Below are 25,294 nucleotides of genomic sequence, written 5' to 3' on the forward strand. Positions count from 1 at the left end.
TCTTATTACTAACAATTTATTACCATAAAGGAATGTTAAACTTTTTCTGTATTCATTTAAGTGATCATATGATTTTTCTTTTTTTGGTCTGTTAAAATGGTTAATTGATTGATTTTTTTAAAGTGTTAAACCAACCTTGCATTCCTGGAGTAAACTCAACTTAGTTGTCTTGTATTATCCTTTTTATTTGTAGCTAGATTTGGTTTGCTAATTTGTAAAGAATTTTTTTTATCTATGTTCATGAGAAAGATGGACCTGTGATTTTCCTTTGTTGAAAAGATCTTGTCAAGTTTCTGTATCTAGGTCATCCCAGCATCATAATACTGGTTGGGAAGTGTTCCCCCCTTTAAATGAATTTTCTGGAGAATTTATGTAACTTTGGACTAATTCACTAATAATGCCATAAGAACCTAAAGTTTTCTCAGAAAGAAGGTTTTAATCAATTTGTTTAAGAGATATAGTATTTTAGAAGTTCACTCTGGTGTTATTGGAGCGGGTGGATTGAAGGCAGACTATACTGGACAGAGAACACCAGTCAGGAAACTGTGACAATAGTCACTTGACATCAGTCTAGGCAGTGGCAAAGAGCTGGAGAAAAGATCGCAAGTAAAAATAAATATTTGGGTTTTTTTTTGGGGGGGGGTATAGTTGTTTTACAATGTTGTGTTAGTTTCTACTGTACAGCGAAGTGGAGTTCCCTGTACTATACAGCAGGTTCTTATTAGTTATCTATTTTATACATATTAGTGTATATATGTCAATCCCAATAGGTTTTTTTTTTAATGAATTTTTTTGGAAAAGATAATAGTAAGCCAAGGATGGTCTATTTAAAAAGTCTGAATTGACTGTGTATTTTCTTTACTTCTGTAATGAGAACCAGAGAGCTGGCACCATTTCAGTAGCTTCTTGGCCAGTTTGAAAACTATGACCATGGAGCATCACTTATTCAAAATGCTAATCAAAACACAGGATATCAAAACCAGTCATTTTTTACTATATGGGAAATGATACCCAAATGTAATGTGGTATTCTTATTATTTCTTGACTGAGATATAAATGTGGTTACGGTGGACCTTAAACTATGATATATCCTTCTCTTCTCCCTGTTCCCTTCCCAGTTTCCTTTAAATACTTCCTACCCATCCATCTGGGCCCTGCTCATGACTTGACAGGGTACAGGAGTGATGGCCATTGGGAGCAAGTTGAGCTAGGAGGTATTACCTGCAAGTTCCTCCTAATTATCCAGGGGAGGTGGAAAACAGGTGTGCAGAAGTAAAGCTAAGAACAGAGATACCCATTAACCAAAAAGGGCTAATAGATGAGTCCAGAGAAAAGATAACACAGATGGTGACGAGAACACAGTGAGCTATGGTAAGGGTAGGAAAAAAAATTTAAGATTGAAGTCTGCCGATACTGGACGGCTATGCAGATTACCTTTGTATGTGGGCTCTGTCTTTTCTCAGGCTCAGATTATGTAAAGAGCCCTAATAAACCAGACAGTCTCCTCCCCTGTGTCTGCCTTTGTCAGGTTGTAATCTGGCCTTTCAGGTCCCCAGTATCTCATATTATCTTCCCTTCTTAACAGACCTTAATCACACCTTCCTTTTTTTCCCAGTTGGTTGATATTGACTTGTTAAATGTGTTCCCTACTCTTAAGGAGTTAAAATTATGATAGAGAAAAAAAAAACAGTATAGATACAGATGATGTCAAGCTATTCATGTTAAGCAGAGAAGTGCAGACCAATGGGCTCTAAGTTCAGGCACACACGGCAGCACAGTTGAGATATTATGAGAAGGTGGTTTCCTCAGTTTGTTTGCGACATGGATGTGCACACTTTTACAGCAGCACAGATACACCTGGGGACTTTTCTTTCACACAAGACTTACAAAGTTAGTCTAATCAAGAATGTGTTAATAAGAAGGCCCTGGGATTGACACTGTCTTGGTAAGCATTTTGCAATTTATATATAGCAGACCTTGGGTGTTCAGGACACTTCACCTGCTAAGTGTCAACACAGTACAGCTGAGGTTGTGATGAAGTGTCAACACATACAGCTGAGGTTTTTTTAATTAATTAATTTTATTTTATTTATTTATTTTTGGCTGCGTTGAGTCTTCCTTGCTGCGTGTGTGCTTTCTCCAGTTGCAGTGAGCGGGGGCTACTCTTCGTAGCAGTGCGTGGGCTTCTCATTGCGGTGGCTTCTCTTGTTGCGGAGCACGGGCTCTAGGCACGCGGGCTTCAGTAGTTGGGGCACGAGGACTCAGTAGTTGTGGCTTTTGGGCTCTAGAACACAGGCTCAGTAGTTGTGGCGCACGGGCTTCATTGCTCCGCGGCGTGTGGGAACTTCCCGGACCAGGGCTTGAACCCGTGTCCCCTGCATTGGCAGGCGGATTCTTAACGAGGTTGTGATGTGTCAGCAAGGATGTCAGGGAGGAAGTCAGAGGGCCAGATCTTCAGGGACATGGCTTGTTTAGCTTACATGGATTTCTGAAAGTGTCAGTGGCTTATTCTGTTTGGCAGCTTGGAGAGCTATCCAGGTTCAGAACTAGAAGTATTCAGGCCACAAAGAAGGCGATAAAAGATTGGGAACTGACTTACTGATACTTTCCAGAAGTATCAAGTCTGGTAACTGGAAGTCTGGAAGCTTCCCATGCATCCATCGCCATAGGCAGCACTTGTCTAGATTAAAAAAAGAAAAGCATCTCTCCAGTTTCTCAAATGTCATTTTGCCCCAAAATCACCTGGTACTGGTTAAAGGGAACATTCTTGAGGCCCACTTGCAGAGACTTGCACACGACTCTCTGGGGTTGGGCTCAGGTAACTACCTTCTTCCAAGCATACCAGCTAGTCTAGATCAGGTGGTCTGTGGACCACATTTTCTGAAAGGCTGCCCTAAAGTCTTCCATGTACCCCCAGCGATCAAATCACTGTGTGAGGTGCCATAATTTAATTTATTTCCAAAGAAAGAGGCCTGGAAGTAGTTTTTCTTTCTCCTCCCACCTTCAAGCTGTCATCTCCTTCTGCAACAATGTTCCAACATTTTCTTTATGTTTGCACCCTCTCCTCAAGCTCCTCACCCCCAATCATCATCTAAGATCAAGGCATTTGAGTCAGCTCCCACCACGGGTGAACAGCTGAGAGGTGCACAGAGTCATTTGGGCAACCACCTTCCTAGACCTCGATGACTGCATATTGGCTCAACTTGCCAGATGTGCCAAAGGGATGACCAAAAGCCGAGTCTTACGAAGAGTTTTTTTTTTTTTTATTTGAATTTCTTGTCAATATTTTCAAATGGGGGAAATTTCCCATACACGTCCATATTTCTGGCTATTCTTAAAATACCAGAGGATCTGACCACTCTGGCCAGTTTTCCTAAGGATAATAGTCAGCTGGGGTTGAGGAGAGGCTGTCCCCTTGAGACACAGAAAAGAGGTGCATATATTGCAAAGATAAGGAAGCTCAAGGTCAGGGCCCTGCTGCTCCAAGGCCCTTGACCTAACATTGCATTCATAGTTTTGTGTTTTTTTCTTAAAGAGGCCACCACAATTGTGTAAGTTTTAGATTTTGCTAAACTTGGATCCACTCCTGCCGTTTTGTTCTATGTACTACCCTGCTACCAAGGATTGGTTAGCGTTTATCATCAGATTTGCCAGTAGATTTTGTTAAAGTAGAGAAATATTTCTCTGAACTCTTGGGTCTATAAAAACAAGACACAAACGGAGAGGGCCTCATACTTTAGGCAGAAAGGGAGAGAGCCTATCTTTACATGGATGTGATCTGGCCTGTGTCCCTAACATTTGATTTCATGATCCCTGGCTGCATCTAGTTCTTCTACAGTTCATGATTCCTTAAATTCCCTATAGTGGGAACATTTTTGTACATAGTCATCACGCTTGGTTCCTTCTCCATTTCTGCAAAGACACACTTAAATCCCATCAATTTAATCCTCACTTGGGGTGTGGATGCTAAGAATCTCTGTTCTGGAGGAAGAAAAATAAAAGTGGTATCTGCCTATAGAAAGGCATATTTTTGAATGAAATGTCCTAGGGGGAAAGGATTGCATCTTCTCTGATTTTTACTGCACGTGTTTTCAGACATGGCTAAATGCTTTCTGGGATCTCACTAAATATTCACTGACATTGATGATAAGGCATGGATAGAATAGATTAAGGCATCTGTTCTCCAGTTACCTTCTAAGATATTATTTTTCTCTGTTGGTCACTGCTTGGAGCAGATTCTTTCATCCCACAGCATTAAGCTCTATGGAAATTCAAATATTTTTATTGTAACAACATGCTGTAATATTGGGAATTCAGCCATTGCATTTCCCCCTTCCAAGATATTATTTGCTTTACTTCAGTATTTCTTGTGTTGTTCATAATGTTGTTTTAAAGCCTCATTTTTCACTCTTGAGATTGTTAAGGATTTGGTGATGTTATCTGTGAATATATTTATTACTCCGCATTAGCCGCCCTTTGCTCCTCTGCGGGAATGGAGGAGAAGTGGCATGCATTATAGATCATCGGGGAGGGAGTCTTCCCGAGCCATTTATCTGAAGCTTATTTTAACACTTCCCATTTGCACAGACTGTTAGCTCCTCTTTTTAGATAACATCTTAGGAAAAGGAAACACCTGTTTGAAGATGTGAAAATAAAACTAAATACAAACAAAAGGGCAAGTTGTTGAACATGGGCATTTGTCATATTTATTTTCTAATCTTTCCTGTCTGGGGGTGTAGTGGTGGATGTGACTTACTACTCTGAGTCTGAGCCATTAACTATTTTTTCTACAAAATAAAGGGTTGACAGCCAGTGCCCACTAGGCCGATGTGGACATTTGAGTCATGACTGTGGAACTAGTTAAGGGGTTGATTATTTTAATGATATTTTTAACGGCACTAAATTAATTGTTCAATAGTTCCCCATCTTAGTTGTATTTTTCCTACATAAGTGTCAATCTAATGTTTTTCTCTATTTTTAAAAAATTCTAAAATTTTCAGTAGTGTCGCTAGGCACTATGAACACACTTCCTGATTCCTCTCCAGAGATGAAGCACCTGGTTTCTCTGTTAAGAGAACTGTTTTATCCTGAATAACATCATTCAACAGATAACTTAAATTCTTATTCAGCCATATCATCAATGGCACGTTGTATTTTTTTTCAAACTTTGCTTTGAATCTACTACCCTTTGCATTATGCAGGAGACAAGCAGCTCTTTGTGAAGTGAACGTTTTGGTAACCACCCGTGAATTTCAGACCTTATTTTATGAAATCACTGCATTACTTAAAAGCAGCCAGGAACATCTGAATTCAGTGATGGTGTGCAAAGAAATTGGGTCAACCTTTTGCTAAGGCCAAATAGGAGCGCTGAACAAAATGTTTTTATCAATCTGCTTCAAGGCATTGGAGACTCAAGGCAGTGAAAAATCACCAGGCCATAATCCCACGAAAAGAGGGGAATCTAGAGACGTTAACATGATTTTTTTGGAGCTGCTTTTCCTTAGGGAGCTTTGCAAATTCTAGAAAAGGCAGCTAAAAGGCTGAGAGCTAAAGAACACTTTTTAAAGCTTCCAGAGTTGAGGAAAACAAAATTTGAAGTCTTAAGTCCTGCCAAAGTAAGGGTGGTAGGTAAATCCATGTTTTGGGTTGACATTCAGAGGGGAATAAGGGCAAACAGGGAGTAAATAGTCTGGTGCCCTCAGGAACTGCAGCCAGTTTGGAATTATCTCTAGTCCTGTAATTGTATTAAGGTGATTTGAGAATGCTTGTGCCCTCAGATGTCTGAAAGAATCAAACAAAAATCCTGAAAAGAATGAGGCAAGAAAGGAAAATGATAAGCCAACTTCTCTTATGAACATAGATGTGAAAATCCTAAGTAAAATATTATCAAATTGAATCTATCAACACACAAAAAGCATATTGTACTTGTATATGACCAAATTGTTTATTTCCCAGGAATGTAAATTTATTTAGATATTTGAAGATCAATGTAATTCAGTACAGAATAAAGGGGGAAATATCTGATTATTTCAATAGATGCAGCCAAAATATTTGATGAAATTCAACCATGTTCCAAAGTAGTAATAGATGGGAATCTCTTAAGTGGAATAAAAGCTACCTACAAAAAAGAAAAAGCATATGTAGCAGTTAATGAGGAAATATTGAAAACTCTCCCCTGAGATCAGGAAATAAAATAATGCTTCCTATTACCACTGCTATCCAACATTTTACTAAGTTCGTAGTCAGTCCTAGTCGTAAAAAAGAAATAAAACATTAGGAAGGGAGGAACAAATTCACAGACCATTCACAGACCACATGTTTGCATTCATAGAAAAATCCCAAAGAATCTTTAGACAAACTATTGCAATTAATAAATGAATTTACCAAGGTCGTTGAATAAATGCTCAATATACAAAAAATAAATTGTATTTTTAAATACTATCTCAAAAAACTAAATAATGAAAATTTGAACATACTTAGGAATATAGCTAACAAAAGATAAGCAAGAATGAAGCATAGAGGGATAAAAGGGCAAAAAATACAAAGGAGAAGCTAAAATACATAGAGGATATAGTGAAAAGCCCTAGGATATGAGTAGTTGTAGTCCCAGAGAGGATGTGGGATGTGGCAGAATTAATAATTAAAGACACAATGGCTAAGAAATTTACCACACTGATGAAAAACATCAAGACACAGATCAAGAAGTCCTACAAACTACCAAGAGGTTGAATAAAAGAAAACCACACCTATGCACATCACAGTTAAACCACTGAAACCAAATGACAAGTAGAAAAATCTTCAAAGCAGCCAGGGGTGGGGAGCAGGGAAGACATATTACCCTCAAATTACAATTAGACTGTAGGCTGACTTTGTATAAGAAATAATGCGATCCCGAAGAAAATGGAGAAATATACATGAAGTACTGAAAGAAAATAACTGCCAACCTAAAACTCTATTTTCATCCTTAAAGAATGCAAGTGAAATGAAGACATTTTCAGATGAACAAAAACTTAGAGGATTCATCATCAGCATACCTTTTCTTAAGAAAATACCAAGGGATATTTTTTAGGCAGAATGAAAATGTTCCCAGATGGAAGGTGGGAGAAGCAGGAAGAAAGGAAGAGCAATAGAAAGGAATGTTTATGAATAAATCTGAATGAATATTGGCTGTGTAAAACAATAATAAAAATGTCTTATAGAGCTATGTCAGGAGGCAGGTAAATGGAGTTAAAGTATTCTAGAGTCCTTGCATTGTCCAAGAGAAGGGGAAGAGTACTGATAAACATTGTATTCTAATAAGTCAAGAATGCATGTTGTAATCTCACAGGTAGCCATTAAAAAGAATAGTAAAAAGGCTTATAATTTTGAGGCTAATAGTAGGAAAAAATGGAATAACATACACTGGGTCAGTTAAGAAAATCAAGAATGAGGAAGATAAAGCAGGTGCAGTAAATAGAGAACACAGTGTAAGATGACAGTTTTAAACCAAATACATCAGAAATTATATTAAATGTAAATGTAAATTAGATGTAAATGATCAAATTTTTTAAAATTAATAAAATTGTATATGACTAGATTAAAAATATTATATAAGGTTCATAAAAGATACACCTAAATCATGAGGATGCAGAAAAGTTGAAATACAAAGACTAACCAAAAGAAAGCTAAGGTGTAATATCCATCTTTCATCTAGATTAATGTCAGATAAAATATTTTTAATTAAAAAAGCTTTTGCAATAAAGGTCATGATTAATAAAATAAAGCGTTTTACTCACCAGAAATATATAATAAAGCTAAATTTTATGCAGCTAAGAATACAGCCTCAAAGTAAATAAAGCAAAATTTGACAGAAATGTAAGAAGAAATAGACACATCCACATTCATGGTGGGAAATTTTCACACAACATTTTTAGTTATTGATAAATATATAGACAAAAATCAAGAAGGACATAAAGGATTTAACAACATAATTAGCAAACCACCTATAGACATACATAGTGTATTGTACTCAGCAATGGCAGAATGTACATTATTTCAAAAAATGCACAGCATATTTACAAAGTTTGACTATATGCTGAGATCTGAAGCAAATCTCAGCAATTTTCAAAAGATTCAAATTAAGCAGCGTATCTTCTAAGTCTACCATGGAATTAAGTTAGAAATCAATTATAAAGAGATTTTTATAAGATTGCCATATATTTGGAAATTAATCAATATACTTCTAAAAAACTCATGGGTCATGGAAGAAATCATAGTAGAAATTAGAAAATATTTTGAACAGAATAATTAAACTATTACATATTAGAATCTGTGGTATACAGCTAAAACTATGCTTAAAAGGAAATTTGTAGCTTTAAATGCAATGGGGATGTCTGAAAACCAATAAGCTAACCATTCTTCTCAAGAAGCTAGAAAAGAATATCAAATTAAAGTAAAAGGAAGGAAAGAATAAAAATAAGAACAGAAATTAATGAAATAGAAAGCAAATGTAAAATACAGAAAATCAATAAGCCCAAAATTGCTTCTTTGTAGAAACTAATACAACTGATAACTGCCTGCTGACACAGATTAAGAAAGTGACGTCAAAAATAATCAATTTCAGGAGTGAAAAAGGAAACATCATTAAAATCATAACTTCCAGACATTAAATATATGAGAATATAATGAACAACCTTATGCAAATATATTTTAAAATTCAGGTAAAATTTACAAATTCCATGGAAAAGAGAATAAATTTGATATAACAAATAGAATAGTTCTGCAGATATTGAAAATGTTAAATTTGTTATTTAAAACCTCCCATAAGGAAAACTTTGGGCCTTGATGGCCTTAGTCGTGAATTCTACCGATCATTTAAGAAGGGAATACCGTCAATATCACATACACTCTTTTAGAGAATAGGACAAAAGAGAACACACCCAACATGATTTAAGAGACCAGCATAACCTTGATACCCAAAGCTGACAAGGACACTATGAGAAAGAAAAATTACAGGCCAGTCTCCTTCTTGAACAAAGTCAAATGAACTAATGGAATGTAGAAACATTACCTGTGACATACGTAGCTGATAAAGGGATTGATTGTAGAATATATTGAGGTTGCTTACAAATCAATAAGAAAAAGACAACCATTATGGGCAATAGATTTAAATGGGTATTTATTTCACAAAAGAGAGTATTCAAATGACCAATAAAAATATGAGAAGATGCTTGCAGCTTCAGTAATAATCAGGGAAATGCAAATTAAAATCATGAGATACCACTACGTATCTACCAGAATGGCTAGTCAAAACGACTGATATTACCAAGTTGTAGCGAGAATGTGGAACAAAGGAAGCTGTCAAACACTGCTAGGGAAAGTGTAAATTGGTGCAACCATTTCCTTTGGCATTATGTAATAAAATTGAGCGTACACTATCCTGTGCCTGAGCAGTTCTATTCCTGGGTAAATCCCCAACAGGTATGCTTGCATACGTGTGGCAAGAGTATCACATACAAGAATGTTCTCAGCAGCATTATTCCTAATAGTCCAAAACTGAAAGCATCCCAACTGTTCAATAGGAGAAAAGAAAAATTAATTCCTGCAGGAGAATCCTCTGTAACAGGGGCCAGGGAACTTGGGCTGGTAAAAGAACAAGTCTGAAAGTGGTTCATCCTCTGGTGTAGGCAAGTTTGGGTGGGGAGCAACTACATCAATATGGAAAGGATAGATTAATTTACATCAGCAACTGTCTGCTCTTAAAGCCTATCTTTAAGAAGTGCCATCTGGACTTCCCTGGTGGCACAGTGGTTAAGAATCCGCCTGCCAATGCAGGGGACACGGGTTAGAGCCCTGGTCCGGGAAGATCCCACATGCCACGGAGCAACCAATCCCGTGCGCCACATCTACTGAGCCCACGTGTCACAACTACTGAAGTCTGCCTGCCTAGAGCCCGTGCTCTGCAACAAGTGAAGCCGCCGCAATGAGAAGCCCACGCACCACAGTGAAGAGTAGCCCCCCCTTACCGCAACTAGAGAAATCCTGCACACAGCAACGAAGACCCAACACAGCCAAAAATAAATAAATAAATTAAGAAAGAAAAATGATAAAAGAAGTTCCATCTACTGAAAAATTCCCTAAAGGCATGTTATCCTCTCCATTTGACCTACCTCAAATTCTAGTCTTCATCGTGCGGGACCACCAGAAATCTTTATTCTCATACGCAGTCAGTTTAGCTCCTGAAAGAATTTCCTTTTCCAAGTTGCACTTAGTGCCCTTCTCTCTTCAGGTCAGGCCTATGACCTGGACATAGGAGAAGCAGACATTGTCCTGGTGCAGGAAAAACAGAGCTGGTGGGAGAAGAGTCCTTAAAGACACACAGGGCTAGGTTAGAATTCCTGCTCCACCTCTTACCAAATTGTAAGCATGAGCCAATCCTCACTCATAAAATGGGGGAAAGAATCCATACAACATACAGTTAAATGAGAATGAGGTAATGTCTATAAAATGTCACGCACAGAAAGATGCTCAAATGGTAGCTATTAGTATTTTTTGTTGACAGAGTTCTACTAGCTTTCCTTTTAAAATATGTGGTTTGACCTTGACTCAGACCTTGTCCTCCATCCCCACTGGCTACATTAAGAAGCCCAAGAATGAGTTAAGTTGTTCAAACCAAGTTCTACTGGACCAGAGAAGATGGGCTTATCCCCACCTGAGCTGGTCAGGGAAGGCATTTGTGTGTCATCTGAATGCAGGCTGATTTCCATGGACAGCAGCCGGAGGGGGAAGGGATGAAAGAGGCAAAGGGAATGAGATAAGCCTTGGGACTCTCTTCTGAAAGCTGCAATGTGAATGTTCATAGCTGTACCTTGCTAGCTGGAGGGGAATTTCTGCTTTTTTTCCCCATCCTCTTTCAAAGGACTTCTGTCTGTGCCAGCTAGTTTCTAGATGTCTGTGTTGTAGAATCAGGCAATGTGCACAGTAACACAAACTGGACTCTGGGAAAGACAAAAGAATAGGGGCAGACAGAAAATAACAGTGAAAGGGGACAGCAGGCTGGGTGTTGAGGAAAGTTTTATTTGGAGTTGAGAATTGGAGAAAGGAAGGAATTTGGGGGAAGCAACTGATGGTGATTTCAGAGAACATTGTAAGTGGCAGAGGTAATCAGGTAACCACACATGGCAAATCCAAGATTTGGGACCAGTTGTGCACCTTTCACCACCATCCATTTCAGAACTAAATTTCATCATCCCCAAATGAAACCCTACTCTTTCTAGCCAGCAGCCCCAATCCCTCTATCCTCCCCAGCCCAAGGTAACCACTAATCTACTGTCTCTATAGATTTGCCTATTTTAGATATTTTATATAAGTGGAGTTATACACTATGTAGTCCTTTGTGACTGGCATATTTCATTGAGCATAGTACTTTCAAGGCTTATCCATATTGTGGCGTCCATCAGCACTACACATCTTTGTTGCCAAATAATATTACACTGTTTGTCTATATCACATTTTATTTATTCATTCATCAGTTGGTAGACATTTGTTTTCACCTTGGATTGTTGTCACTTCAGCTATTTTAAATACTGGTGTGAACATTCATGTACAAGTTACTGTGGGCATATGTTTCCATTTCTCTTGGGTATGTAAATAGGAATGGGAATGCTAGGTCATATGGTAACTGTATGTTTAACCATTTTAGGAACTGCCAGACTTTTCCAAAGTGGCTGCATGATTTTATATTCCTACCAGCAATGTATGAGGCTTTCAATTTATCCACATCCTCACTAACACTCATTATTATCTATTTTTTTAAAATTACAGCCATCCTACTGGGAGGGAAGTGTTATTTCATTAAGGTTTTCTCTGATGGCTAATTGCCTGAATCTCTACTCAGTTAAGGTACTTTTTTGATATAAAGTTACTGAATTTGGAGTACAATTTTTAAGTTGATATGTAGTGCCAAACTGCTTTTCATTAATTGTATCAATTTTACTCTGCCTGGAAGTATATAGGACACTTATTTCATAATATCTTCATCAAACTAAATATTATATTTAAAATCTTTGCCAATTTAGTAAGGTTGGAATGATTTATTTTAACCCTATTCCTAGTGATATTGGGTTTTTCCATACACATAATAATTACATATATAAATTCAGTCAGCTCATATTCTTTGTACATTTTCCTCTAGAGTCTTAGTTTTTATTGAAAATTGTTCTTAAAATCGCTAAAATTCATCTTGAATAGGTTATGCTAGATAAGAAACGTTTGAGTAAATTATAAAATATTTTGAGAAATATTAATATTTTAGGGGCCTGGCAATAATTAACCAGAATAACCATTCTGAAGTTTTAAAAGGGATTTAGAAAATTTAAAAAGTCTATATTTGGTTATTTACATAATGCAAAAATTCGACAAATGGAATCTAAATGAGAGAGAATGCTTTGATTAAATGAGACATTAAAAACCAAATGGAAACCTCAATTAAATAGAGTCAGAAGACCAGAAGGGGGCGCTCTCACACCCTGCAACAATAGCAGAGCCCAATAGGAAGAAGGCTCTTCTTCCTTCCTGACAACTCAGCCAATGAAAAGCCATGGACCCTTTGTTTATTGTAGTCCTTCCAACTTCCTTTTCCCCTTTAGAAAAGAGTTCTCTCCATTTCCGCTGGAGACTTGAATGTCTCTCCCATGGTTGCAGACTCCAGATTGCAATTCTCTGCTGATCCCAAATAAACCCATTTTTTTTTGCTGGAGAAATAACTGGCAGTCTATTTGTTTTAGGTCAACAGACATATCAATGCTTCTCCTTGAATCCAATCGAAAATTTGATGATAGTGTATATTCAGTGACATGAAGGAAGTTAGAAGAGGTAATTATTTGGAGGTTGATCCATTCATTTAGCTTCTTAGGCACTTTAATTGCATTCATGGAAATAGTTGAAACTTTTTTTTATATTTTCCAGTGTAGATCTCTCAGTGTGTACTTGTGTTTAAAAGAATCACATAATAAAATTGAGGTCTGAGTGCTCTATCATTTTTTGACTAGCAAAATTCTTAAACAGAAGTTGCTGAAGTGTAAGGTGCACCCTTACTAACAGGATTTCCAGGAGGCAGTGTGAGGGGTGAGCTGGTGAATACTGAATCACCAGCTCCATCTCTCCCCCTGATTGTTTAATGCTTAAAGGTCAGAATTGCTCATAAGATAAATGGGTTACAAACATCTCCAGTTTTTCTTTAGGAAGATCTGTGAGCCCCAAAGGGCTCTCCAAAACTACAGAGTAGTTCTGAATTTACAGTCTTCTGAATTTAAGTTCTGATTTTCGAGACCAGATGTGTATCCCCTACTACTCAGAGTTGGTTTTTTTACATGGCTAGAGCCAGAGACACATACTAATGTGGGGTGGATGATGAACCCTATGTTCTTTTCATTAAACTATGTCTTTAAATAGTTGGATATCAATCCAAGAAATATGAGGAAACTATTTATTATGTTTAAATGTACCAGATATGGAATGGGGAAGAAGCGTCCCAGAAGATATCCCAAGTTAGCATATCTAAACATCATTGGTTGGGGGATACACACTGTGTGAAGGGAGTAATTTATCCCTCTGTGACTTTTGCTCTGCCAGTGGCATTAAATAAGGAAATCTGCCATGTCCCTGTGTTCCTGGCGTCAGGGAGGTGACTTAATGCTGAGGAATGTGAAGTGTTCTCAACAGGAGTCCTGAGGAATGTGAAGTGTTCTCAACAGGAGTCCTGAGTCGGGGCCCTGTTACGGGTTCAGCTGTGTCCCCCAAAGATCTGTGGAAGTCCTCACCGCCCCGTACCTCAGAATGTGGCTTTATTTGGAAATAGGTTCATTGCAGATACAATTGCCTAAATTAAGATGAGGTCATACTGGAATAGAATGGGCCCTTCGTCCAATATGACAGGTGTCTTTATAAGAGTAAAATTGAGACACAGGTACACACAGACTGTAGACCACCACGGGAAGACAGAGGTGAGGATTGGAGTGACGCATCTAGAAACCAAGGAACCCCAGAGACTCCTGGCCATTAGGAGAAGCTGGGCAAGATGCATGGGACAGAGTCTCCGCCACAGCCCTCAGAAGGAACCAGCCCTGGTGACACCTTGAATTTAGATTTCTACCTTACAGAACTGAGAGAATGAATTTCAGTTGTTTCAAGTCACCCAGTTTATGGTAGTTTGTTACAGCAGCCCTAGCAAACTTATACAGGCTCCAAATTGCTAGTTCAACTGCTTAATAAGTTTGTATCAATTTCTTGTAGAATAGAAATAAGAATACCTGCCCATCGTGAAGACCCAATGGGCTTCTATAAGGGGAAGGTTTTATGTTTGGCTGCCTGAGCCTCTGGCCTTAGGCAACTTGCTAAGACTTCTACCCTCTTCTCTCAGCACTATCAATGCAGTTTGGAGACCAGTAGCTCTTAAACTTGAGTTTGCATCAGAATCACCTGGGGGGCTTGTTAAATCACAGATTGCATGGCTCCACCCCAGAGTTGTTCATCCAGCAGGTCAGCGGGGCTTGATAATTTGCTAATCTAACAAGGTCCTAGGTGATGCTAACGCTGCCGGTCTGGGGAGCACATTTCAAGTACTATGGGATTAGATGCTTGGGGAAGATGTATGGGGGAAAAGTAACAAAGTCAGCCTTAGAGGGAGTCCTGACAGGGTGGGGGCTTGGCATCATGTGCAGATAAACCTTAAATCCTATTATCCTGAAGGGGCTCTCAACAATCCTGTCCTTCCCCCACGCTGTAGCAAATGAGTCTTGTAGTATTTTATTGGTTACAGGTTCTTGTCCCATCTTCATTCTGAATTTGGATTTTTTATTTTTTTTCTTGTACATCTGGGTTTGGGCTTGAATGTCTACCTATTGGTCCATCTTGAGCTTCCCTGAGCGATGAGATTTGAGATCTGATGGAAAGTTAACTTCGGGATCTATCTCTCACCTGCCCCAGGAAGCCTTTTCACCATGACTCTGCCCTTCCTTGGGCTCGTGACACGTTTTTCATATTACCTGTTAGGTGCTTAATCTTACATTCACCAGTGGATCAGTTTTCATATGGTGGTCACCCAGTGAGCTTCTTGTTCATTGGTGGGGCCTCATATCACGTTTAGCTAGGCTTAGGAAACTAGGCCATCCTTGTTCCTTAGAAACACTTTAAATTTCTTCTGTCTTACTAAATTTGCCAAAACTTCTCTACCCATTCACTCATGCATTCATTCATGAAATGCCCTACGGAGCACCTCCTTTATTCCTTATGGAAATGTGTAGAATAATGGGGGAAAGGAGGAGACAGATATAAAAAAATCACATGAATACATGCGAAATTACAGCTGTGCCAGGTACATCAAAGGACAACAGTACTTAATTCTAGTACTGGTGAGATTTGGCCCTGCTGCGGAGGTCAGGGAAGCCTTTGAATTGATATCTGAGGGACACGCTGGGAATTAGCCAGTTGTAAAGCAGAAAACAACTATTCCAGGCAGGGAGAAGGGTGCCTGCAAAGGCCTGGTCAGAGGAGGGAGTGCACAGGGACTGATCTTTGAGCGTGGAGAGGAAGGGCTCAAGCGACATGAGCCATGGTGGATGCCCAAAGCTGGAGAAGTGGGGGACAGCCCAGTTGGTGTAAGGCCTCTAATGCCATGTGTTCACAGTCTGAGCAGGTATGGGCCATTGGGCATCTCCCTTGACTCCATCGATTACTCTCCTGCCTCACTGTTCCTGGCTTCATTCCTCCACACGTCTTAGCACTATTCTGTCTCAGGAAAGAGGCAGTCCTCGACATTTACCAGCTGACCTCTCCCTTTGGCCTTTCTTCCCTTTCCTCCTGCATCCTCCAGTGACTGGGCTCAGGGAGCCTTTATTTCTCCACTGTGACTCTCATCTGCATTTAAACTGGCTCCTTTCCTTTATTAGTTAACTTGTCCAGATCACCCCAGCGTAAGGGAAAAAAAGGCTTCCCTCTCTGTTATATGTGTCATTGGTCTTATGCTTGCAGGCTGAAATGGGCTTTCCTTCCTCCCGTCCTACACCTTCAAAATTAAGGACATCTCGGGGCTTCCCTGGTGGCGCAGAGGTTGGGAGTCCGCCTGCCGACGCAGAGGATGCGGGTTCATGCCCCGGTCCGGGAAGATCCCACATGCCGCGGAGCGGCTGGGCCCGTGAGCCATGGCCGCTGAGCCTGCACGTCCGGAGCCTGTGCTCCACAACGGGGAGGCCACAACAGTGAGAGGCCCGCGTACCGCAAAAAAAAAAAAAAAAATTAAGGACATCTTAAGAATTTCTGTCAAAAATTCTCCCCATTCAATTAAACTCTATTCACAGGAAGCTAAAAACTTTTCACTACCTTTGTTCTAAGGAACTCCCTACTCAGCAAATTTCCTGAGACTGGACCTTGAGAGAAAACTGGTATTCTTGAGAGGGTGATGTATTCATGTTAACTTAAATGTTTGAAAGGCTGTTTTAAAATATTGCTTTATATTTGATTCTTTGTCACTGAAGAAAGCTTTATATGTGTGGGCCAGAGAAAATACAAGCTGTGCACATTAAATAAAATCATCAATAACTTTTTAAAGGACAAAAAATTAGTCCCCCCAAATCAAAGATTAATCACTTATGTATAAATTATCTATTAAAAACATAAAGTAGGGACTTCCCTGGTGGCGCAGTGGTTAAAAATCTGCCTGCCAATGTAGGGGACACAATTTCGAGCCCTGGTCCGGGAAGATCCCATATGCCGTGGAGCAACTAAGCCCGTGAGCCACAACTACTGAGCCTGCACTCTAGAGCCTGTGAGCCACAACTACTGAGCCCACGTGTCACAACTACTGAAGCCCGCTCTAGGCCCATGCTCCGCAACAAGAGAAGCCACGGCAGTGAGAAGCCCGTGCACCCCAACAGAGTAGCCCCCGCTCGCCGCAACTAGAGAAAGCCCACGAGCAGCAACGAAGACCCAACGCAACCAAAAATAAATAAATAAATTTATTTTAAAAATTTAAAAATAAAAACATAAAGTAGAATATATTATTTTTTTAGTATATAAAGCTGATGTTGATAGAAAGAATACTGGTAGGTTGTACTCTGGGTTCTTAGTATTGTGGACAGGTTTTTGCTGAACTAAAGTATCTCTTTTTTCTCACCTGGACTTTTCTGTAATCAAGAGAATGCAGCCTTGAGATGACAGGGTGGAATGCATACTGTACTAAGGAATAACTTTTCTCTGCATGGCTAACTGACTACTAAAATAGCAATAGAACTTGGCCTCTTTAACACCATACTTTATCAGGCTGACTAGGCAGAGCTTATGTTCAGGGTTAAGGACATGCCTTCAGAATCTCTAATGATAATATCCATCCAGGAATAGAATAAACAAGCCAATGGTAATAATGCCCTAACCATTTACACTTAATTAAGGTTCCTCTCATTCCAGGAGTGGGCACTGCTGTCTCTGAGTCCAGTTGCTTAGCATTTAGTTACCAGCATTCAGCTGCCAATTCCAGGGGCTTGAGAGATTCAGACCCTGGCAGCCTGACACATACTAATCAAATAAACAAAAGATCTGATTTGTAAATCAGAATGTCAATGTCTTAGAGGGAGAATTGCCACTTGCTAAAGGACTATATTCCTTGTTACTCAATCTGTCCACCCTTGTCTGAGAAGGAAGCTAATGCAGTGCTTAGCAGGGGACCATAGTTGTGTAAATTGCTGTATTTGCGTTGCTAGATCCGAACTAGAAAAGGAACTGATATTGCAGGGGTTGGATGGGAGAGGGGATATATCATTTGGAATTTGTTGATTGCAAATAACAGAAAGCAATATTGGTTGACTGAATAAAGGGGAATTTATGGGAGGGTCATTGAGGATTCTCAAAATTACAGGAACCTGGAGATTCAGGCTTGGATACAGCAAGGGAGCAGCAATTAAGACCACTGAACAGTCTGTCTGCTCAGCTGGAGAGAAGCAAGCTAGTTCCCGTCTTTCTGGACCTCTGCTGGATTTAGCTTTAAAAATTTCATCAAGCTTTTAAAATTGCAATTAGACCATATCTAGTGTTTATATTATCTACTAAGAGTTGTAAAAGTAAAGACCCTTCACTCAAAGAGTTAAGAATCCAATACTACATATCAATACGTAAAACACATTAGACCAAGTTCATGGCAGAGGTGCCAAATCAGGGCTTTGTGGTTTGACAAATGAAGCAAGAATATGGGCTTAGAAGGATGGGGAAAGACTTCACAAGAAAGACACTGGAGATGGGCACTGGAGATGGCATGATTTTGCTAGGGAAGTTGGGAGCATTTCAATCTGAGATGTAAGTAACAAATACAGACCCAGATGTAAGAGCCTAATGTGAATCACATACTTGGTTAAGTTCCCTGCTCCTCCTCCTGTGATTGGGTTTACAGGGTTTACTAAATGAAGAGAAAGGTTTTGCAGGGAGAGGCCCCTGTGCTTTGGAGGGAGGAGGGCTGTGTGGGAGAGAAGGAAAGGTTGGAGGGGAGAGCAAGACCCACACATTTCACCTCCAGCAGATCAAAGTGTGCTTCTCTCAGTGTATCTGATGGAGGGTGGGTGGTAGGTGACAAACCTGGAAGCAAGGAAATGAAGGTGGTCTTTCCTTGATTTCCCCTCTCTAGGAAAGGGCTCATTAGCCCTGTTGATACTGGGTGGGCGTCCAATGCTAGTGGCAGCATCCACAGGTACAAATGCTTATGTTAAGTGCCATCTACCCCAGAACAACCATCTGGGTCCTGCACAGTCCGTGCTTTAATACAAGGCTATCGGGTGAAGGCTGTTGAACATCAGACCCAATGTGGTAAGAATACAGCATCAGTGACAGTGATAAACAGTTCACTCATTCATTCATTCATTCCAGTCTATACTTATTAACACTGTCTGGAGTCTCTGCCCAAACTTGAGGCTAGAGGCTGAAGTAGAAAAAGTAATGATAAGTCACTTCCTTTTCCTACTTCTGTGTTCTCTTCTGTCAAACAAGAAACTGGAGTTTAAGGCCTTTGCTTTGCTGTGTCTCCTGTGCTTCATGAGCTCACACATAAAGGCGGGAGCAGTTTGCCCTGGCGTGGGCCAGAGGAAAGGCGTCAGGGGCTGAAGGGCAAAGGATAAGAGGTGCTGCTTGTCTTCTGCCTCCTTGGAATGAGGTACCCTCTGAAAGGTGCTAGGGATGTACCAGCTCTGTGCAAACTAGAGGTCTGGTATTTGCCAGAAGCTTTGGCATAATGCAAGGAGAAATAGTGCATGAATGATGTGATGGAATTATTGCTGACCATGAATTTCCTGCCCAATTAGTGAGATGAGGTTGTGCGGGGTTTCGTTTAATTGGAACTTTCCTGAGCAGATCTAGGTTTATTTACCATTTTACATGATCTCAGGAGATGAGAGGGCAGCATGTTGAATTACAATAACCTTTCATTAAACAAAGTTCTTCCTCATGGACCTTTGATTCCCCTTTCCTGCATTGTGTTTCTCCATAGAACCTCTGTCACAGCTTCTTTGCAATCAAAGAGGGTACTTGGGTTTGAATTATTTTGTGTCTGGTGCATTTGTCCCTCTATATTCAAGTCACAATAAATGTCTATAAGAAGAATTTTCTGAATTGCTAGACTGGAAACTCCTTGGGGTTCAATGTCTAGTCTATGTGCATCTTGGTATTTCACCTTACCATGCATCCCCCAAACCTCCTACCAATGCCTGCTAGTAGGAACTCAAGAAATCTCTTTCAAAACATCTTAATTTATAGGTATAAATTGTGGCTTCCATAGAAATACTGGGTTTACATGAAATCCAGAGGATATCTGGGAGAGTTAACCATGGTTTCAAAAAGATTTAAAGTCCTTTCTCCCAAGGTAGTTAGTTCCTTTGAAGAATGAGCATTCTAAGTTGGTGGATGAAGAATCAGGGAAAGAGAGAGACTTGTTTTTGTTACATTTAGGGTTCAGTTAAGTATTCAAAGTTCTGAGGAGACTTTCCAGGGCCCCCTTTCACATCATTCACATTTAGAGGCCAGAGCTCATGCATCCCCATGCCCTTCCACTTTGTAGAGTAATTGCTCTATCTCTTAGCAGCTTCAACCAAGGCCCATCCTTCTCTGAACATGTTCCATCGCTTAGATCAGGAACCAGGTAGGAAAAATTAACTATATAATACGTGTATTATACAAATAATAGGAAAAGATTATACAAATTGGGAGACTAGAGAAAAAACTTCATTCCTAATATCTTTACTCCAGTCCAGGGGTTTTCAAAGTCTGGTCCCAAGACCAGAACATTAGTATCACCTGGGAACTTGCTAGAAATGCACATTCTCGGGCCCCACCCAGTCCTAGTGAATCAGAAACTGGCATGTGGTCCAGCAATTTGTGCTTTAACAAGTCCTTCGAGGGATTCTGATACACACTAAAGTTTGAGAATGGCTGTTCAGGCAAAACTATTATTAGCATTTTATGGCAGTCTTCATGAGTGCGTGAGAGTGTGTGTGTGTGTGTGTATGCAGGCTTTACTAAACTGTTAGAGTACAAAAGCAGCCATTGTAACACTAACCCAAAATCTAATCTCTCCAGCCTAGAGCCCCATCTAGCCCTGCAGTGAGTCCAAACTCCTTCAGAGTTTGCTAATATCAAGAATCTGGGAATCATCGTGGTGGACCTTACAGATGTGAATATATGTGCCCTAGGCAAACCACTCCATGGGACCTCAGTAACTTCACTTTACTGGTTTGTTCCTGGGCTCGGATGGATAAGTAGCCCTACTTATCTATCGGCAGGACTTTCACCTTTCCCTGTCTGATGTCCCTGTGAAGCACAGATTGTCCCTTGCCCTGACATTCCTTTGGAATTTCCTATGGAGCCCCAGAGCTAATTGTTCACTGTCTGTAGCTGGTAAGGAAAACACAGGGTAAGAGTTCAGGGTGTGGTCACTGCATGGCGCCACCCTTCCCTCTGACCCTCAGGCCTGGGGGCTTAGTCTGCGCACTGCTTCAGTGAGGCTGCAAAAAGAACACACCTCCCCAAACCTCAGTGAGGCTTTTGTAAGAAAAAAAACAGGCCACTTCATGGACATCTAATGACAAAAAATAAAATACACGTGGGCCATGGCAGGAAATGGAAAATCTCCCCTCATCTTCTGAGAAATGGGAAAGCATTTTCTCTCTTGTGCATTAGTCAGGAGAGACTAGTTTGGCTACAGTAACAACCCCAGACTCAGTGAATTAAAATGACTCAGGTTTATTTCTCACAAATGCTAAATGTCTTTCAACATTAACTGGGGACTTTACCCTGCTTCATCCTCACTCTGGATTCTGTTTGACAGACGACAGCGACCTAAAATACTGCTGGAGAGGGGAAAGGGCTTCGTAGCATCTCATTCCAACAGTTAAATTCTCTGCCAAGAGGTGACAGTCACTTAGCTTCCTAACCCACTGGTTAAAACTTGTCACAGTGCTCCACTTAACCACGAGGGGTTTGGCAGGTGCAACTCTACCATGTATGTGGAAGGTACCTGAACATCAGTAACGACTAGCACACTGGAGATTTGCCCCTTTTGTCTGCTTCCCTTTGCAGCCTCAGTCAGGAGTCCATGTGCTCTTGTTGCTCGACCACTATCTGCTTGGTTCTGCCGTTATGAGTTTCAACTCACATTATCAAGAACTACGATTGGTAGATCAGCAGGTGGACAGGATTCCCTTGTATCCGCTGTTCACCCTGTGCTCAAGCAGCCTGGCTGGCAGGGTGGGAGTGGGGCCTGTGGTTCCTCCCAGGCAGCAGGGTTTGTAGAGGTGATGCAAGGCATTCCTAGTACTCCCACTCTGCCATGCTGTCTCCTTCCTCATTCTTGGCAATGTCTCTCATCTTGGCTTCTGTCACTCTGGCTTCTTCTCCTTATAACTTTTGGTCCCCACATGGGGACCAAAAGTTTTTCTCTATGTGCTTCTCAGTCCTAGAAAGACAAGAGGAAGTGACTAATCACCAGAATACAGAAGCCGTCTAGTGCTGCTCTATTAACAATTCATCTAGTTACAGCGGAGTTTCGCTCTAGCCCAGCCATATATACTTCGTTGCATATGTAGTCTTTGTACAATTTTGCGTCATGCATTTTTACATTACATAATGCTTATTTTAGGTTGAAAATCCTAAATCCACTGTCATAAGTGAATGCCAAGTTCATTTCTGGGCTTTTTCATAACTGTACACAGAGGATTAAATGCTATTTACCTGACCAGCTTTATAGTTTAATTTTTTTAATCTTCTTTTTAAGTCATTAAATTGTATCACATCGAAAAAAAAAAAAACCCCAAACCCTGCATTGGCGGTTTTCCCTAACGTTATGTAGGCTTAAGGGATAGTGAAACCAGGACAGAGAACTGTTTCTGTGCCCAAGCGAGCAAGGAGCAATAACTTATTCATTACCCGAGAGAGAATGCCACTCCTCCTTTCCAGGCTGCAAAGAGGCCAGGCTCAAAGGGCAGGCGGGCTGGTTTAGGCAGCGCCTCTGAGGCTACCTGGAAGCCGAGCAAGTCACCTGAGTCGTGCCGGTGCCTGGGCTGCCAACCTGCAGCCACCGGGCCGCAGTCTGCGGGGGCAGGAGGACACTCCCGGGGCGGGAGGACCCCCTTGGTCCTCTTAAGCAGGCAGCCGACCCACGGGTGCGGCGGCGCCAGGTGCCGGTACCCAGGTAGCGCGTGGCCCGGCACCTGCCGCACCAACCCCGCGCCCGGGGCGGGGCTTCTCGCGTCCCCTTTAAGAGTGCGTATCGCTCGCCCCTGACGTCAGGGTGTCTCTCCGCACGAGCCCGCGTCCCGCGCCTCTCCGCGCCCCCGCGCCCACTGCCCCGGCGGCTGCACGACGAGCTGCGGCTCGGCCAGCGCGCCGCACCGCTCGGTCCTCCCTCCTGGCTCCGCCGCCGCCCGCTCCCCGCACCGCAGCAGTCCCGCGGGTCCTCCTGCGCCATGTCGGTGGCCGGGCTCAAGAAGCAGTTCCACAAAGCCACTCAGGTAAGGCGCGTGACAGGTGCGCCGCGGGGCGGTCCCGGGAGCGGAGGGCGCGCTGGACGCCGGCAGCGGGCAGGGAGCGTGGGGATTACGGCCAGCAGCGAGCCGGGCCCGGCCGCTCCCCGCATTGCTCGCCCAGACCGCCGCGGCGGCGGCCCGGGCATCCCGGGGTTGGGAGCCCGCCTTGCGTCCCGCACCCCCGGCTCAGGGCGGCGCTGCGGGCATCCACGGGTCCCAGGCGTCCAGCCTAGTCGCTCCGAGTGTCGCCCCCGTATCGCCCAGCGCGGGCGCGACAGGGAGGGGGCCCCGGGGCAGCTTCGCCTCGGCGCGCAGGTGCCCGGGCGGCCCGGTGTGAGATTATGTAAAGTCGCCTTTTCCCTGGTGACCTTGCGGTGTCGGTGCGCCCGGCTGTCCCGGGATGTGCTGCCTGGGGAGGTGGCGCGCCCTGGGGGTGGCTGCGGAGATGCCCGCGGTCTGCGCTCTTCCCGTGTGGTCTCCGAATTCCGCCTTCCAAGGCATCCGCAGGCTCCCTAGGAATGGGAGGATGGGGCTTCCTTCTGGGAAGCTCGTGCGTTAACTTTTCCTTGCAGAACTCGGTCGTGAAACTCCTTTGAGGCCAAGGCTCGACCGGCAGTCTGCATGCCTATAAAAATTTCCCATGGGTTTTGCAGCCTTAACATTACCAACTCATCATGTATTTCAAAGTATTATTTTTAGTGAACCTTTTACATCTTGGATGTGCCCATCTTTATGGGGTTAATAAGCTGTGATTATAATAAAACTTATTTAATTCAGATTTTAATAATTTAAATCTTGCTGGGCTGGGTTGAAGAATTTTACATAGGGAAAAATAAGTGAATACTTATAATGTGACCTATTTCTTATATAATGAGTATGGTTCCTTTTTTTTTTTTTTTACCCTTCTGAAACAGTTCTAGTTTAAAATAAGAGGTCTTAAGCCAAGGACTTTGTTGACTTCTTTAAATATTTCACCTAATTTAGCCTTAAATATTTTTTTCATAGATTTGCCCATAATTAATGCTGAGCTTTCTCATAATTTCTCAGAGGTAGTGAGGTTTTTCCCAGGCTACCACAATAAGTCCTATTATAAACCACCTCCAGAGAAGGTGAGGTTTATGTTTTACAGAATTTTGGTTAAGTTAGGGTTAGAGATGCAGCATGAAGTTCATCCCGTGTGCCCACGTGCCATCTCTATCACCACAGACCTGCCTTTATAGAATCAGTTATATTTGTCAACTTGGGAAATGGAGAAAAACTAAGACTATTTCGGTAAAAATTCCCATTAATGTATTTTTGCTTTTCACCTTGGATCTTTCTGAGACTTCTCTGCCAGAAGAAATATTTGTAAGTATAAGTGCATTGTTGGTGTAATTTGGAAGGCCTCTAATAACTTTATACTTCACATTCCTTCAGGTTTACAGAAGCAGCATATGTGCTATCCAGAAATTGTCAGGCAGGATTTCTTTGATGTCACTAACCTTTTTTATTTCTGGTACTTGTCACTTCTATAAAGCCTCACCCCACCCCCAGCACCAAATTGACTAACACCACATCCTTTTTCCACTTTGATTCTGAAGACTTCCTTTGCAAACCCTGGTGTCCTACAAGGCAGTTGGGAACCTTGGCTTTGGAGTGGGAAAGGCTAAGGATTGACCCATCTCTGCTGTCTATGACCTTGAGCAAGTTATTTAACTTTTGAATCTCTCCTTGCTAGAATGAGCATAATAACCATTTCTTAAAATTGATGTAAAGATAAATGAGTTTTTAGAACACACATTTTAAAATGTTCAATAAATGGTATTAACATTAAAATATTTTTTTTAGTATAAAATACTGTCCTTTATATTAGTAATAATGAGACATGAGGAAATTATAGAAGCTGGAATTTCTAGCTTTGCTACCTTAAAAAATTAATCAAACCACTCCATTTTAGCTAAATTGTGAAGTTACATGCAACTTTGAAGTTCAGAATAAAAACTTGAATTGTGGTATGAAAGAACTTCTCAGAGCCTTGGAGGAGGTCTGCTTGTGATGAGATGAGATTAGTATTTATCACACTAAATCCAGATGCAGAACCACTGTGTCATTTTCATTTTTTGACTGAAAAGCCTTTCATTTTAAAGGGGAAGTGACGCGCAATCCCTTATCCATAACTTAACGTAGCACAATCTTAGAAAGCCCAAGGCAAATGTTATTCTCCCTGTGCATGTGTGGGCATTTTCAAGGGTGTGTAAAGCCAGCGCTAATGTTTGCATGTGACG

The 25,294-nt window shown here is 41.3% G+C and overlaps 1 protein-coding gene across 1 annotated transcript in view; it reads left to right on the forward strand.

Annotated features, from left to right (window-relative positions):
- Positions 1-22,544: 22,544 nt before the first annotated feature.
- SH3GL2 (SH3 domain containing GRB2 like 2, endophilin A1) overlaps positions 22,545-25,294 on the forward strand; it is a 199,919-nt gene continuing 197,169 nt past the window's right edge. Inside the window, exon 1 of the mRNA XM_030840604.3 lies at positions 22,545-23,015. Within this exon, the coding sequence (XP_030696464.1) occupies positions 22,971-23,015 (45 nt within the window). The 5' untranslated portion in view covers positions 22,545-22,970. The remainder of the gene's footprint in view (positions 23,016-25,294) is intronic.

The sequence above is a fragment of the Globicephala melas genome, chromosome 6 (assembly GCF_963455315.2).
Source record: "Globicephala melas chromosome 6, mGloMel1.2, whole genome shotgun sequence".
Classification (NCBI taxonomy): Eukaryota; Metazoa; Chordata; class Mammalia; order Artiodactyla; family Delphinidae; genus Globicephala; species Globicephala melas.